The sequence below is a fragment of the Panonychus citri genome, unplaced genomic scaffold (genome assembly GCF_014898815.1).
Source record: "Panonychus citri isolate SS breed McGregor unplaced genomic scaffold, ASM1489881v1 Contig00023, whole genome shotgun sequence".
NCBI lineage: Eukaryota > Metazoa > Arthropoda > Arachnida > Trombidiformes > Tetranychidae > Panonychus > Panonychus citri.
The window spans coordinates 687,062-702,835 of NW_026515428.1; the positions used below are offsets into that span (position 1 = coordinate 687,062).

Below are 15,774 nucleotides of genomic sequence, written 5' to 3' on the forward strand. Positions count from 1 at the left end.
GTCTCACTTTTTATCTTCCTCTTCCTCTTTCAGAGTCTCTCTCTCTCTCTCTCTCTCTTATCTTCTTCACCATTTTTATCATCTCACTCCCGCCTGTCTTTTTCTCCATCATCATAATCAGATAATTGTTCTAGGGCAATTTAATTGCAAACCAACTTGTCGTTTCTTTTTTATCATCATGACTTTTTCTCTCTCACTTACTCTCTGTATCTCCCTCTTTTTCATCATCATCATCAGATAATTGTTCTGGTGATAAATTTAATTATATATAGACTCTAATTAAGGTTTACGTTTCTACAACTGTTCAATTAAGTTTTAGGTTTAATCTATTATCTTAATCAAGTATAAGGCACTTGAAGATTAAACAATCAAATAAGTAAATTGTTTGTCGGATTAATATCTTGGGGAAAAAATAAAATAAATCATCTCTCTTAAGACATTTTCTTGTTTAAACAATATCTATATATTGATAGCAATTAACTGTTGATAAAAATGGTTCATGTTTACAATCTGATTTATTAATTTTCAGTTTCATTTTGCATCTCATTTTCTTCATCTTTTTGGTTAATTGTTTACAAACAACTAATTGTCTTCACCATTTTATTGTTTAATGTGTCTTGCTAATTGTAAGATCAAATTGATTGGCGGTTTCGTATGACCAAAAATAATCAATCACGTAATTTATTTAATGTTTTTCAATTAGTATGATAACTTTATGGAAATTGAAATTATCGGGTGACCGAAAATCAGTTGAGAGAAAGTTGGAAAATTTTTCAAGATGATGAACATTGAGAGTACTAATCAATTATCAATACAATTCAGAATCGGGGCTTGTTTTCAGGACTTTTTCAGTCACATTCGGATCGGCTTTTTTTGTTGATGTTGATGATGATGTTGGTGTTGGTGTTGATAATGATGATTTCTTTTGTCTTTTCTTCACCTTTTTATTGTTTTCGAAGCGTTTTCTTTTTTTCGTGCAGCCACTTTCGAAGGCCGAAATCGGATCGGCTTTTTTTGTTGATGTTGATGATGATGTTGGTATTGTTGTTTGTATTGTTGTTGATATTGTTGTTGGTATTGGTGTTGGTGCTGATAACGATGTTGATGTTGATGTTGATGTTGATGTTGGTGTTGGTGTTGGTGTTGGTGTTGGTATTGGTGTTGGTATTGGTGTTGGTGTTGGTGCTGATAACGATGGTGATGTTGATATTGATGTTGATGATGGTGTTGGAGTTGGAGTTGGAGTTGATAATGATGATGATGTTGATGATGATGATTGTTTATCAATTTTACATTTACTTTTAGATAATTTCGGTTCTCCTTTATCTCCTGTTGATGTTTTAGATGATTTTTTGGTTGATGCTGTAGACACATATTTGTTTTCTGATGGTACAAAATGAGGATTCATTACAAAATTAATGAAATCGTAAATTTCATCTGAAATGCAACGATCAACAATCGCTTGGGTTATACCAGTGAATCTTTGCTTTGTTTGACTAACCACAAGATGATCATTTGCACCACCAACAACAACTAATCCTGTCTCTGTCTTGGTTATCCTTTCTCTGAAATCTTCCACATCATCAATTGAAGATAATGTCGCATTCTGACCAATTACAAATAATGTTGGAACTGTTGTATCTAATAATGGATCATCTAAATCACCACGAAAACCATTGACACCAGCTAAAGGGAAACCAAGACAAATGGTTGCAGTTACTTTACAATTTGCTTCAAGGGCAACATGAGTTGCAATTAGAGATGAATGTCCGAATCCGACTAGAATAATCGGTCGACCCTCTGTAAATGACGTTCGACATTCTTTAATTTTATCACGAACTCCATTCATTATTTCATTGAGACAATCTTTAACTCGTAGTGTAGGACGACAATTGATGGATAGTGTTTTACCCAACGAGGCAAACAAAATTTGCCAATGTTTCAATCGTTGAAGGGAAGTTGAGTTTGTGGGCTGTGGCCCGTTTGGTACCAGAATGAAAAGTGGACAGTTTTTGATCCTTTTAGGTTTATGATTATTAAGAACATTTTGAATTGGATCGGGCATTGGTCCTTTGTTACGACTTCGTATGGGATCATTGTGAGCAAGAGGTAAATAGAAACGATCAATGAGAGGAGGAAGTTTAGTTCGTAGTAAAGACATTGATTCATGATAAGCAATTAAATATTGACCGGAAACATGTTCCAAAAGGGTTGAATGTAACCAGGATAAAATTAATGGATCCCAGAAGGCTAAAGATGCAAATAGATGGCGAAATTTGTTGGCACATTTATGTGAGATCATTTTTTTGGTTATTATTTCATTGTGCGTGCCTTCAATTGACAATCGTATTAACCGATCAGTGTATAAAATGTTTAATGCTTTAGCCCAAATTCTTTGCGCTAAATTAGACCAGGTTGATTTGTTTGGAGCCGAATCGGTAATGGCAAATTCCTCTGTAATTGTTACTTGTCCTTTGGTTATAGCGTTAACCTCAGCTACCAATGGATTATAATTATAACCACCATTGCCAATATTTTCTCCACTACAACCAACACCAACACCATTACTATTAGTTGCATTATTAGTTGTGTTGGATGAAGATGATGTTGTTGACAATGATGATGATGATGATGATAATGAGTTATAGTGTTTATCATCAATACTGTCAACATTAATTAAATCATTTTCTTCATCAACCGATGAGCTTTTAGCAAATGATTGCATGAACAAGAATCTAGCAGGTCGAGATTTATTTGATGGATCAGGATGTCGATTCCAAAATTTAGCATAAGCATGTTCACTTTCAATGATGTTTTGTTTTCTCAATTGACCAGAAATCTTATGGATAAAAGTGATCAATGGAGTATTTTTTGACTTTGATTCCATTATTTTAATCTTGATAACAACACATGTAAGATCAATTAATTAATGGAATCACAAAACGAAAGAAAAAATTAAACAAAAAACAAAGACAAATAATGAAAATAAAAAATTGCTTCCAATAGAATGAGAGATGAGGAAAAGCAAAAGAAGAGAAAAAAAGAAAATGAAATGTTTACATTGAAAGAAATTCTAATCACCATGGAAACGAAAAGGTTAACCGCCATTTTCAAAGAAAAAGTGAGTCTTTTATTCTTCCAACCAGGTGGCGTATATTCATTTTGAATGAACTTTTCTCCAATAATCGCCCATCTCTCTTTTAATGATTAATTTGCTCTTAGTTGTGTTTAATTTTTAACTCTTTAGTCGCTTGATTCAATTTGATCAACTTGCAAATTTAAGTTTTCTTTCTCTCTTCAGTGTTTTTCTACAGGGATATTTTTACTCATGTTTCTTGCGATTTTCTCAGAAACCATGAGTCTCCATGAGACTTAAGACTTAAGTGATATGAGTTCGAGTGATACTTAATTGTCATATTTAATTATCAAGGTCATTCAGGTCATTTATGAAAGAAAGCGTTTTAAGGTCATTTGAAGGTAATTCCATGAAAATGAATACTCAGTAACACTAGTGTAAAGTTTTTAGGTTTCTATGAGTTTTGTATCACATGTTGAGATGAATTTATTGGGTGAAAGATTTTCAGCAGCTTTAATTTAATTGTAATATCCTAAGACCTGCTATTACAATGGTCACCCAAACTCATTTTCCAGGCTGAAAAAATGCAGAGAGTAATGAAATTACCTTCAGATACCCTTGAAACCCTTTCTTTCAGAAATGACCTGAATGACCTTGATCTTTTAGCTAGATCTTTGTTGAGCTTGATCTTTCTCACGAAGATTCGTCTTATTCATTTATTCGTACTCAATTTAAATATGTATTAACCAGGAAAATATTCACAAACGTTCGTTACAAAACTGCAATAATCGCGGATTTTTGGTAGCTTATTCAACTTGGTATGGGTATAGATCTCATAACGCTAAATATGGATCCTATTTTTTGAAACGCTTGGTCAAAAGTGACAGAATTTTCAAGAACATTATCAGTATTATACTAACACTTGTTAATCACGATCTTGCCTATGGTGTAGATGAATTGCAAGTACAAAAGCAAATGCCAATTACAGTCTTCAGTTTAACAAAAAAACTAATGCTTGCGCCCAAATAATTCTTGCCAATATTGTTGTTCTTTTGTCTCACTCAATATCTCTCAAATATAACCTTAATTCTTTTTCTCACTCCTTTTTCTTTGCAACAATTCTTTTATTTTCCAACCAGATAGCAGTTGAAACACATATTAATCAACAAGAATACATTTCGCAGTTTTCCATTGATTCTGCGATTTGTTGATCAATTAATCTAAATATTACTAAGGGTTAATATAAATTTGGATTGAAATAATGAAAAAACGAAAATTTTCATTTAAAGTCTCCAACTCATCTGAATAAATAATGTTAATCATCATTATGAAATTAAGTGTTTTCATCAATGTTTTTATGACCAATTAGTTGTTATTATGATGTCCGGAAAATTTTATTTCTAATTAATAATTCGAAGATATTGACAGTTCAAGTTGGGGTGCATTTACGAAGTTATCAATTGTTTTCTTATTATTGTTGTCTGTTAATTGTTGATTCAGTTCACAATAATCATGTTCAATTGTTTAATTTACATAAATATACAGAGCTTGACCCTTTGAAACTTTTATCATTCGGACAATTAAAGATTAACGGGCCACCATTACAATGGTCAAGCTTTTAAACTCTTTTTTTTCATTAAGATGAGTTAATTAAGATAATGTTTTATCTTTACAATTATGTAATTGTCATGTGTATGTGCAGACAATTGATGTTAATTTTATTTGTTTCCCTTAATTAAGTTAAAGGTCAATTCATTAATCTAACGGTAAAGGCGAGTGACCATAAATTCAACAACAAAAATTAAGTAACTTTTGTTTTGTTTAAATAATAGTTAATAGTTAAGGATTGATGGTTGATGGTTAATGGTTAATGGTTAGTGTTGATTGTGATGATGATGATGATGATGATGATGTTAACCATTAGTCCGTTAATGATGATAATCATAATGGACATGGAAGATGACCAATGCTACTGAGGTAGGCCACAAACACGGAACAGTCTCAGTCTCAGACTCGAATAAAAATATTTCCGGTCACTTTTGTTTACATTTTAATCTTTCTTAATTTCATCATCTTTCATCATCTTTTGTCTTCTTTTTTTTTCATAATTCAACATAACAATCAAAATAATAGAACAAGTAAAACATGAAACAAGATGAAGATGAAGAAGATTATAAAAATAAAGTTAATTGTCATCATCATCATAATTTTCGGGTGGAGTTTATCATTATCATTATTAAGATTGGAATTGAGATTTCGTCTGAAAATCTTAATCATTAAATCAAAATCAAGTAAAAACTTATACAAGAATTGACTAAATTTAGTGATAACAATCAATATGATCAGATTGTAATATTATTTTTACTTTTCTATTGTTGATGGTTCAATGTTTCTAGATGATTTAAGTATAACATAAACAACAATCAACTGATTGTCACCAAAAAAAATGTTTAATGTCTTCCGTGAAAATCAACGGAAATCAAATCGTTAGCAATTGAAATTGTTCAATTTATTGTCATCAAGTTTAAGGTTAATCAAAGTTCGTAATTTATTCACAGTTATTAAATAAGAAAATAAAAAACAGCAAAATTAATTGTATACAATTTAGAGCCTGAAGATAAATCAGTTATATAAAAATGAATATGATTTAGTAAAAATTTACAGACAATTTAAATGCCAATTGAATAGACAATTAAATGACTAGTAGTCGATTGATTCAATTAGTTAATTTTTTGGGTTGTGCTTTCCTTTTATTGTTGTAAATTGTTTATGAGATAATAAAATAAAGATTATGATAAAGATGATGATTGTAATTACAATTACGAAGATGATGAATTAGATTTAATCAATTTAACTGTTTGGTTGATTGCACCGATTAATGGTTTCTTGTATTTCCAAAGGATTTGGTCAACTTTCCAGTGCTTGGTGAACCGGCGGGTACATTCATTGGACATGGTTCTTGGACATTCACTTTTGTAGTGATTTAATTGCGCCAAAGTGGTTGAAATTAGTGCGTTTCTCCTCATGGTGGGATACAGGGGGAACAGGGTGTAGTGGTTGAATAAGGCGAGACTAGTGTTGGTTGAAATGAAGCTCTTAACAGCATAACCTGGGATACTGAAGTTAATTGATCGGTTTACATGGCGAAGCATATAAAGGTAACTTGATAGATGACCCTTGGTGGTCAACTGTTTGTTGGTCAATGGTTGTGGTGATGTTGATGATGATTGTGAGTAACTTTCAAGGTAATAAGTGTTCTGGACGGAAAATGATGGATAAACTTCAATGGACTTTAAATCGTTGGACAAAACTCGAGTTAGTAACGATTTCCAATCGTAATCTTTGACCGGTACAATGACTTCGTCGATATCGACCAATACTAGAAATTGATGACTGTAAATGTGTCTGTCATAATGAGGAAAAATAATTACAATTAGTTTAATCATTTGACTCATTTTTGCGTTAATTTAGAGTTTAATTGAATAGAATCAGTTGATTGTTGCATTTAAAATCTTCTCATTCATTATTATCCAGTGGAAAAGTTAATTGCTAACCACAGAATTGTAAATTGCAATTCAATTTATTAACTTAGATGAAATTTGATTTAATCTTCAACAATTAAACGCCCTCTAATTTAAAGCTATTATTATGGTTATTTAACAGCAATCAAGTTAATTGCTATTAAATGGTAACTCATTTTTTTATGTTAAACTTTTCAATCCAATTTGTTATCACGCAACAACAATTTATTCACCTTGATTTATAATCAGTGATGACCACTGGTCAATCCTTGTTTGTAACTCAACTTTGGGTGTTAAAAGACAGGAAAATTAATAAGTTTTGAATTAACTTGATGACAATTAAATTGTATCACTTTTTGAATTCTCATTTTCTGGTAAAACTTTAATGAGACATTGTAACAAAAATTGTTGACAATTTAAATTGTCTACTGATTATGATTAAGGAAGCAACAAACTTGTTCAATTATCTTTGGGAAACTAATTCATTCTTAAGAACAGAACAATTTGAATTGTAGAGTTAAATTGTTACTCAAAAAAGGTAAAAAAATGATGAATTTTGTTTACCTTAAACTTGATGACAATAAATTGAACAATTTCAATTGCTAACGATTTGATTTCCGTTGATTTTCACGGAAGACATTAAACTTTTTTTGGTGACAATCAGTTGATTGTTGTTTATGTTATACTTAAATCATCTAGAAACATTGAACCACCAACAATAGAAAAGTAAAAATAATATTACAATCTGATCATATTGATTGTTATCACTAAATTTAGTCAATTCTTGTATAAGTTTTTACTTGATTTTGATTTAATGATTAAGATTTTCAGACGAAATCTCAATTCCAATCTTAATAATGATAATGATAAACTCCACCCGAAAATTATGATGATGATGACAATTAAACTTTATTTTTATAATCTTCTTCATCTTCATCTTCATCTTCATCTTATTTCATGTTTTTCTTGTTCTATTATTTTGATTGTTATGTTGAATTATGAAAAAAGAAGACAAAAGATGATGAAAGATGATGAAATTAAGAAAGATTAAAATGTAAACAAAAGTGACCGGAAATATTTTTATTCGAGTCTGAGACTGAGACTGTTCCGTGTTTGTGGCCTACCTCAGTAGCATTGGTCATCTTCCATGTCCATTATGATTATCATCATTAACGGACTAATGGTTAACATCATCATCATCATCATCATCATCACAATCAACACTAACCATTAACCATCAACCATCAATCCTTAACTATTAACTATTATTTAAACAAAACAAAAGTTACTTAATTTTTGTTGTTGAATTTATGGTCACTCGCCTTTACCGTTAGATTAATGAATTGACCTTTAACTTAATTAAGGGAAACAAATAAAATTAACATCAATTGTCTGCACATACACATGACAATTACATAATTGTAAAGATAAAACATTATCTTAATTAACTCATCTTAATGAAAAAAAAAGAGTTTAAAAGCTTGACCATTGTAATGGTGGCCCGTTAATCTTTAATTGTCCGAATGATAAAAGTTTCAAAGGGTCAAGCTCTGTATATTTATGTAAATTAAACAATTGAACATGATTATTGTGAACTGAATCAACAATTAACAGACAACAATAATAAGAAAACAATGAGAAACAATAGGTAAAAGTAAACGAGATTTGAATATTTGATACACAAGAAAAACTATTCAATGAATCAGATTTAACTTAATGATGGAGCAATTAGATTGTAAATTAAGTTAAATTGTAAATTACCATTTGAATGGTAAAAGACTCAACTGATTAAGATTTGCAATTACAATTTCCAATTGCAAGCTGGTTAATGTTGTAAACAAAAAAGCAAAAACTAATTTGCAATTTAAATTGTAGAATCCAAAAGAAGCTTAATTGATTTTGTTCATCTTCTCAATGGAAATTGATTGTAATCACAATTTAAGGTGAAATTTGGGTGGATTTTAACAAGGAACTGTGGTTGAGAAGAGTTTAGATTAACTCTATTATCTAACAAGGTGAACATGGGGTCAACCTGTTGGATTTACAGGGTGGAATATCAATACACATCAATGGAAGAGAAAAAAAGTTCGGGAATCTCTTTATTCATTAGACGCATGAGAGATGAACCAAAATATTAGAGAATCAGTTGAAAAGAGATGAGGAGAAAAAAGAAAAGTTTTTCATAGAATTGGTTTTTTTCTCTTCTAAAAAAAACTCAGAGCATCTCAAGATGGAAGATAAATGAGGATGAGGATGACAAAGATCAACAGGTAATAGAAAAAAAGTTCTTACAAACAAGTTGATCTTTTTTTCTATTCCATTTTTCTTTCATCTTTTTTTCCTCTTATATAATAGAGAGAGAGAGAGAGAGAGAGAGAGAGAGAGAGAGAGAGAGAGAGAGAGAGAGAGAGAGAGAGAGAGAGAGAGAGAGAGAGATTCTCAAGAAAAGAAAGTGATCTCATCTTCCTCTCCCATTTTATCGTCATTGTCATCATCATGTGAAGATGATGATGTCCAGTGAATTTGAAGAGAAAATATTTTTTTCTATTCTATTTAAGGTAAAGCTCTTGATTGTCGCTCTATTGAACATCAATCCTTAATCACTATGATTAGTTAATCATTCAAGTTGTTCAATTGACTCTGTTGACTTAACCAAACAATAACAATTTCTTGTTTAATTATCAAAGGTTAATTTAGTTTATAAATCAACGTAATTAATACTTTAACTTTACTTTTAATTTCTACTTTTGGCTCCAACAATTAAGTTAATCATAATTGTTATCATTCATTTAACTAAAATCATTGATTTGGTTACTGTTAATTAACTTGAAGATTAAATTTTAAGGTATTAATAAATAATTTGTATAGTTACTAAATTGTTTGTCTATTTCAAATTATAACTTCAAATAATTAACTTAACTATTAATTCATATTTCTGGTTTCATTTAATTAGTGACCTTTGACTTGAAATTAAAATTAGTTAATCGTTGGGAAAACATTGAAACAATTAAAAGGTAGGCAAACAATTAAATATTACTAATTATATGTAATAATAATAATTTTCCGTGTTACCAGTTAATTGTTGATGATGAGAAACAATTTAATTATCATGATAATATTGTAGAGACTGAAAAATATTAATAGTAATCATTGTAACTAAATCAATCAAATTAACGACGGTAAAAGTTAATCAAAGAGTAAAAAATGTTAATCTCTTTCATTTAATCCAAATATTAGATGAATTTGTTAACAATTAATGTTAATCATAAAATGTGAATCAGTTGATTACAAGAAATTAATGATAATTTCAAATATATTTCATCACGAAGATGAAAACTACAATTACATAGGTGATTAAGAATCGATGATGATAAGGAAGATAATCTTTATCACCTCATCAAGGTTTATCTTTTAATCTCATGATAATAACCTGAGTTTCATTTACCTTGATTCATTAATCGTGACAATATAATAACAACAATACTAATGGTCAAGTCAGAATAATAGTTGGTTAAGAAAAAACGAAATTTTCTTTACCTGTAATTTTGACCATCGTTTACCTGATCAGGTAAATAATCACTGGACACAAGTGATTACATTCAAGTAAATGTAATCATATCATTATAATGGTAAATTGTTGATTCTCATTTGATTTGATTACTTGGATATGAATTGATTGTTGTCCATAACTTTTACTTTTCATGATTAAGTTAATCAATCATTAGATTAGAGGTTGTTTTGTAAATTGTAAATTGTTGATTTAAATTGAAAAATCAACTTGAAAAACCACAGGATCTTTGAGACAAGTTAATTACTCAATTTGAACAGTTAATTGTGACAAGAAACAAGTTTTAACTTTTCTTTACCTTGACAGTTGAAACATTAGTTTCAGGTAAAGAGCAACAATTAACATTGATCATTAAACAGCCAAAGATTTATACTAATTATTATCTAGAAGATTATAATTAAAATAATCAAGTCATGGGAAAATTGTTTGCCTTTTACCTAATGAATTAAGTTAAATTAGTTTAATCATCTTACCTGTAAAGACAATCATTGTAAGGTATCAACTCGAGTCGCCGTTTTTGCCAAACATTTGTTTGTAAAAATTGTGACCTTTCAACGGGATCATTGGGTAATTGTCCGGGAAGGTCAAGCTGATAAAGGTTGACCTTTCCCTGGTCAACGTAATGGTCAAGAAGACGAGCTGTGTCAGGGTGGACAGAGTAAAGGTAAATGTTGACCACATCGGCACCAAGAATAAATTGTAACTCTAACCATTCAATTAGACGATTTGAAATGTCCAAAGTAAAATCGAGCGCTTTTACACAAACGGCAAATGGCTTCTTATTGGGTAACCAAAGGTCACTTGGTGAAAGGGTCAAAGATGATGGTGATCTTGATGGTATTGGCGGTGGTTTTATTGGTATGTAAGTTTCTGCCTTTGAACATGAATGAGGTGAGATCGAGACTCCGGTCACCTTGTAGTGAATATTATCTGGAACAAGGCAGGAAAGTAGATATGCTTTGTACAGGGTAACCGATGAACCTTTTCCCCAAATATCGAGCCAAAGTTCAGTTCCAATGGCGGGTGTTGTGATTGCACCACTACTTGTATCAGAACTATTCTGTGTCCACAGGTAACAAGTTAAATCGATTGATAAACTTTCTCGAACTATCGAAATGATTCTGATAAAATGGTAGGAATTTCCTCGAAATGAATATCGATCATCATAATAACCCGTCCAAAGGTAAATATTTTCATACTCAATTCGTTGCCAAAGTTTCGAGTCCCAAGTAATCGAATCGTTGTCCACTTGATCGATTGGACAGAAACGTGACCTCGAATGAGGTTCAACATCTTCAGAAAAGGCAACAATAATTTCAACATTTGATGAATTATTAGTAAATCGATATTGAGATCGATATAAATTAGAACTAAGTTCTAATGGATTATAAGTTGTTCCTGTTGAACTAAATTTCTCTAAATAAAAAAAAAAGAAGAACAAGAAATAAGTTAATCATAAACTCATCATCAACAATCAGTGAAAGAGAAAGATAGTTAACAATCAATCTTCAATTTCCTATGGATAATCAATCTAATTGTGATCATTGATTGTTGACCAATTTTCAATTTAAATGTTAAGCTTCACGGTTCATCAGTAAATTAAATGTACCATTTCAATCATCATCATCTATTGGATAACAATAATAAATCATCGGATATTTTTACACCGGTGGGTAATCTTCAAGGTGGAAACTTTCAAATCTCAACCAATGTGAAAAACTTTAACCACCATAGGATAATAACAGGGTAGATACAATCAGAGGAGAGATTCAAAAATTACCTTTGATTTTATCAGAATTTTTTTATTCTTTTGAAAAAAACTATTCTCTTTCTATTGCTATTTTATTCTGGACATTGGTCAGTATCATTATTTTTTATTGCAGCGACTGGATGACTTGAGTTATTATTAAATTTATATAACAATCAAATGAGTGTAATTAAGGGTAACCTTGAATGAGTAAAGAAAAAAGTTTTGGAAAGTTTTGTTATTGAGTTGATCTGTTTTCTTATTTACTCTCAATCTTATGATTGTAATTATTTGCTAATTAGTTGATTAGGTTTTGGTTTTAAATTGATTATTGTTATTTAATAGTGTGGGAAGTTTTGATTGTAGGTGATTTAATGATTAATACTTTACCTTGATTTACCATAAAAAGGTAACCAAATCCTGAGAGCAATGAAAATACAGTTAAAAGAGTTGGAAATTTTTTAATTGCGATAATCCTTTCCTTAAACATCATTGTTAACTGTCACAATTAGTTGATTACGATTAGTAAATGATAAAATTAATAATCAGTTTAGTAGTGAGTTGGATTGATTTATTAATTGTTTCGTTGATATTTAGATAATTGGATTGGAACATTTTATCAATTTTGATTGTTGATTAACTTTTACAATTTTACATTTTAAACTTTTCATTGAAACTTTTTGAACATTTTGTTGATTGTTTGCAAATCGTTGTTTGAATGATTAACTCAAACAAAGATTAAAGTTTTGGTTCTGATCATTTTTCCATCAGTAAACAATTTAAAGTGAGAAAAACTTTCCAAGGTAAAAAAAAGATGAAGATGATGAGAGGGAGGAAGATGAAGTAATGATGATGATGAGAGAGAGAGAGAAAAAGGTCAGAATTAAGTGAGAAAAGTGGGAGTAAAGTTACGATCCGAAGGTCGTTTGACTACTAAAGGTCTTCAGATATAAGTAGTAGGTCGTTAGTGAGAAAAAGATGAAGATAAAGAGAGAGAAAGATGATGAAAAGATGAGAGAGAGAAAAATTCACCGATTCGTTAGGTTACCAAAGGAATAACCAGATGGCGCAAACGAAATCGAAGAATCGCGAAAAGTGCTGCCATCTATTGGAAAGAAACAAAAGTTACCCGAAGATGGAAGGACAAGTTTCACTGAATGTGGTTCCATCTATAGTAGAGGAAAAGATTAACTTTCGATGATTTTTAGAAGAAAAAAATCAATTTTAATCTCAATTGTTGTTGGTCACAATTCATTGAGAAATCAAGAGACGAGAAAAAAAAATTGAAAGTAACAAATTAAAATCGATTAGTAAAAAAAATGAGAATCAGCCAAAAGTATGACAACAAATGGTTTTGTTTCTCATTAAACTTTTCAATTGATTTCTTTCCTCATCTTTGATTGTTAACTCTGCTTTCAGTTCAATCAATCAAACAATTAACGATAATGTTGATTAAAGATCATCCTGATTGTAAGTAATTAATTAACCAGTCGATAATAATACAATAAAAGGAGGAGTTTATCATAAACTAATGTTGACCTGCCTATTTAAGGTGTGGTTTACATTTGAACCTTCTGAGCAGATGATGAAGATAATGATGATAAAGATGAAGATGAGGATGAAGATGATCAGGGGATGAGGATGAATCTGATTCTGAAAAAAAGCTCCGTGACTTTAAATGTGACTTATCCATGGTGATGGAAAGTTTGAGAAAAAGTTTCCAAAGTTTAGTTTTCAAAATTTCGAGTTCGAAGCAAAAAGTTGCTAATTAACTACTGACAACAATTAACTATCAAATTTGTATTGATCGTTAATCAATATTGATTATTGATTATCACAATTTAACTGTTCATCCCTCATGTCAACAGATGAAAACTCAAATTAATGGATTAATTGTTACTTTCGGTGATTATGTGAGTGTTAATCATTAATGATTAAGTGATTATGGTTAATAATTGTGTGACAATTTATCCAATCATTAATTTGCTTTTGTTTGTGGTTAATCATTATCATCATCATAATAAACAACAACATCAATTAGTGTATCTGTTTATCATTTAACTTGATGATAATAATTATCTGTCAATCAACTTGATTATACACTTTCAATGTTAATTTGATTTCTCATCTAATTGTGTTAATCAATATAATATATAAAAAAAACCTCAATTAGTCAAATTAATTTATATTTACATGTAAAAGTTGTTTTTTTAGTTAATCAACTTCCAACAATTAAAGTTGCTAAAAATAAACTTTCACAAATAAACAATCAATTAATCAAACCGTCAAAACCAACTAATTAACTAATTGTTGATAAACGTTTAAATAATCAACTATCCAAGCCAAGTAAATAAACTGAATTAAAAGTTAATCATGAAAATTTCACTTTCCATTCATATTTTTTACTTAACATCAATTTTATCATCAATCTCATCATCTTTATCATCATCTTCATCTCCATCCTCATCCTCATCATCATCTTACAAAGGTGAGTTAATTGTTATCTAATCAACAATCAATTTCATCCCAAACACCATAAATTGAAGTTAATTAATCAATTGAAAAATTTATGCAACCAGAAAAAGATAAAACAACAATTAAGCAAATTAAACTTGTTATAATTAACTCCATCAGTGACAATGATTGTTGTCAAATCAGTTGTTAATTGTGATCAGTTAATTAGTGAACATAATTAGATGAACATAGCAAGGAAAAAAACACTCACATTCCTATGATAATATTACATTAATTGTCCTAATTAACAGAGTCATGGGCATTGTAATACAATATAATTTACATGTAGTAAAATTATCCCTGTAAATCAATTAACAATATAATTAAACAATTAAACAATTAATAATGTTGAACAATATTTCCCAACGACGATCATGATTATTATATGATTTTTGTAATGTTCAAATTTGAGAGCTGATTTGATGTTTGAATGATAATTTTTTTTTCTTGTAATTTTTATCAATTTTTGTTAAATGTTTCAGTGTTTAATTGAATGGTTCATGGTGATCATGATCAGAAATTTATTCATCATCTTATAGACTGACAATGAAACTGAATAAGTGAGTACAGGTCGCTGATTATGTGATTGACCATTGAAACATGACTATTCAGTCGTATTCAAGGATGACTGAGCTCACCGAATACACTTGATTGAATCTAATCCAAAAGCTTAGTCAATGTTCATGAGATGATGATGAGGATGATGAGGATGATGAAATAGCAGAATCCAAGCAGTTTCTTAACAAAAAGAAAGCCCAAAATCACATAACATGGACTCAGAACTTTTTTTATATCTCATCACATTATCTTTCTCATCTTTTGCTTACTCTTCCTTTTCTCTCTCTCTCTCTCTCTCTCTCTCTCTCTCTCTCTTCATCTTTTATCATCTTTATTTATCTTCTGTCGTCATCAATCTGTTTTCCATCTTCATCTTATTCAGAACTTTTTTCTTTTCTCTTCTCTCTTTTGAATACTTTTCTCGTTCTCTTTCAAGAACTTTTTTCTCTTCATTTTCTTGTGTTATTGTTACTTTACTTTCGGTTTGTTTACATGATATTTCATCTTCATCCTAGTTTTCATCACTTTCATCATCATTTCTCTCTCTCTCTCTTTCTCTCTTTCGTATCTTTATTATATCAATTCGCTTAGAACTTTCCTCTCTAACGAACTGACCTCTCGAACTATCTTTCAACTTATAAAGCACTTGTAAGTTTATCGGAGAGAAATAAAAACAATTGATAATCATTTAGAGTTTCAACTGAAAAGATAAATAAAATTTATGAGATGATTTAAATTCACTTGATTGAAATTAATTTCTCATGAAATTATATTACACAACCTTAATATT

General features: G+C 29.9%; 3 protein-coding genes across 4 annotated transcripts in view; 1 reads left to right on the forward strand and 2 right to left on the reverse strand.

The window, feature by feature from the left end:
- Nucleotides 1-641: 641 nt before the first annotated feature.
- Nucleotides 642-3,027, reverse strand: LOC128395575 (KAT8 regulatory NSL complex subunit 3-like). The gene has a single exon (XM_053356024.1). The coding sequence runs from the start codon at nt 2,885-2,887 to the stop codon at nt 809-811; it is 2,079 nt and encodes a 692-aa protein (XP_053211999.1). The 5' UTR covers nt 2,888-3,027; the 3' UTR covers nt 642-808.
- Nucleotides 3,028-5,570: 2,543 nt separating this feature from the next.
- On the reverse strand, nt 5,571-12,934 carry LOC128395941 (uncharacterized). The gene is made up of 3 exons (XM_053356438.1): nt 12,303-12,934; nt 10,639-11,581; nt 5,571-6,481 (listed from the first exon to the last, which is right to left on the reverse strand). Exons 1-3 carry the CDS (start codon nt 12,403-12,405, stop codon nt 5,896-5,898), a joined length of 1,632 nt encoding a protein of 543 aa, XP_053212413.1. The 5' UTR covers nt 12,406-12,934; the 3' UTR covers nt 5,571-5,895.
- A 658-nt stretch (nt 12,935-13,592) lies between these two features.
- Nucleotides 13,593-15,774, forward strand: part of LOC128396568 (cell adhesion molecule DSCAM-like) — a 33,017-nt gene continuing 30,835 nt past the window's right edge. For both annotated transcript variants that reach the window (XM_053357173.1, XM_053357181.1), the window contains exon 1: nt 13,593-14,400. In XM_053357173.1, coding sequence (XP_053213148.1) covers nt 14,286-14,400 — 115 coding nt within the window. In that variant the 5' untranslated portion in view covers nt 13,593-14,285. The remainder of the gene's footprint in view (nt 14,401-15,774) is intronic.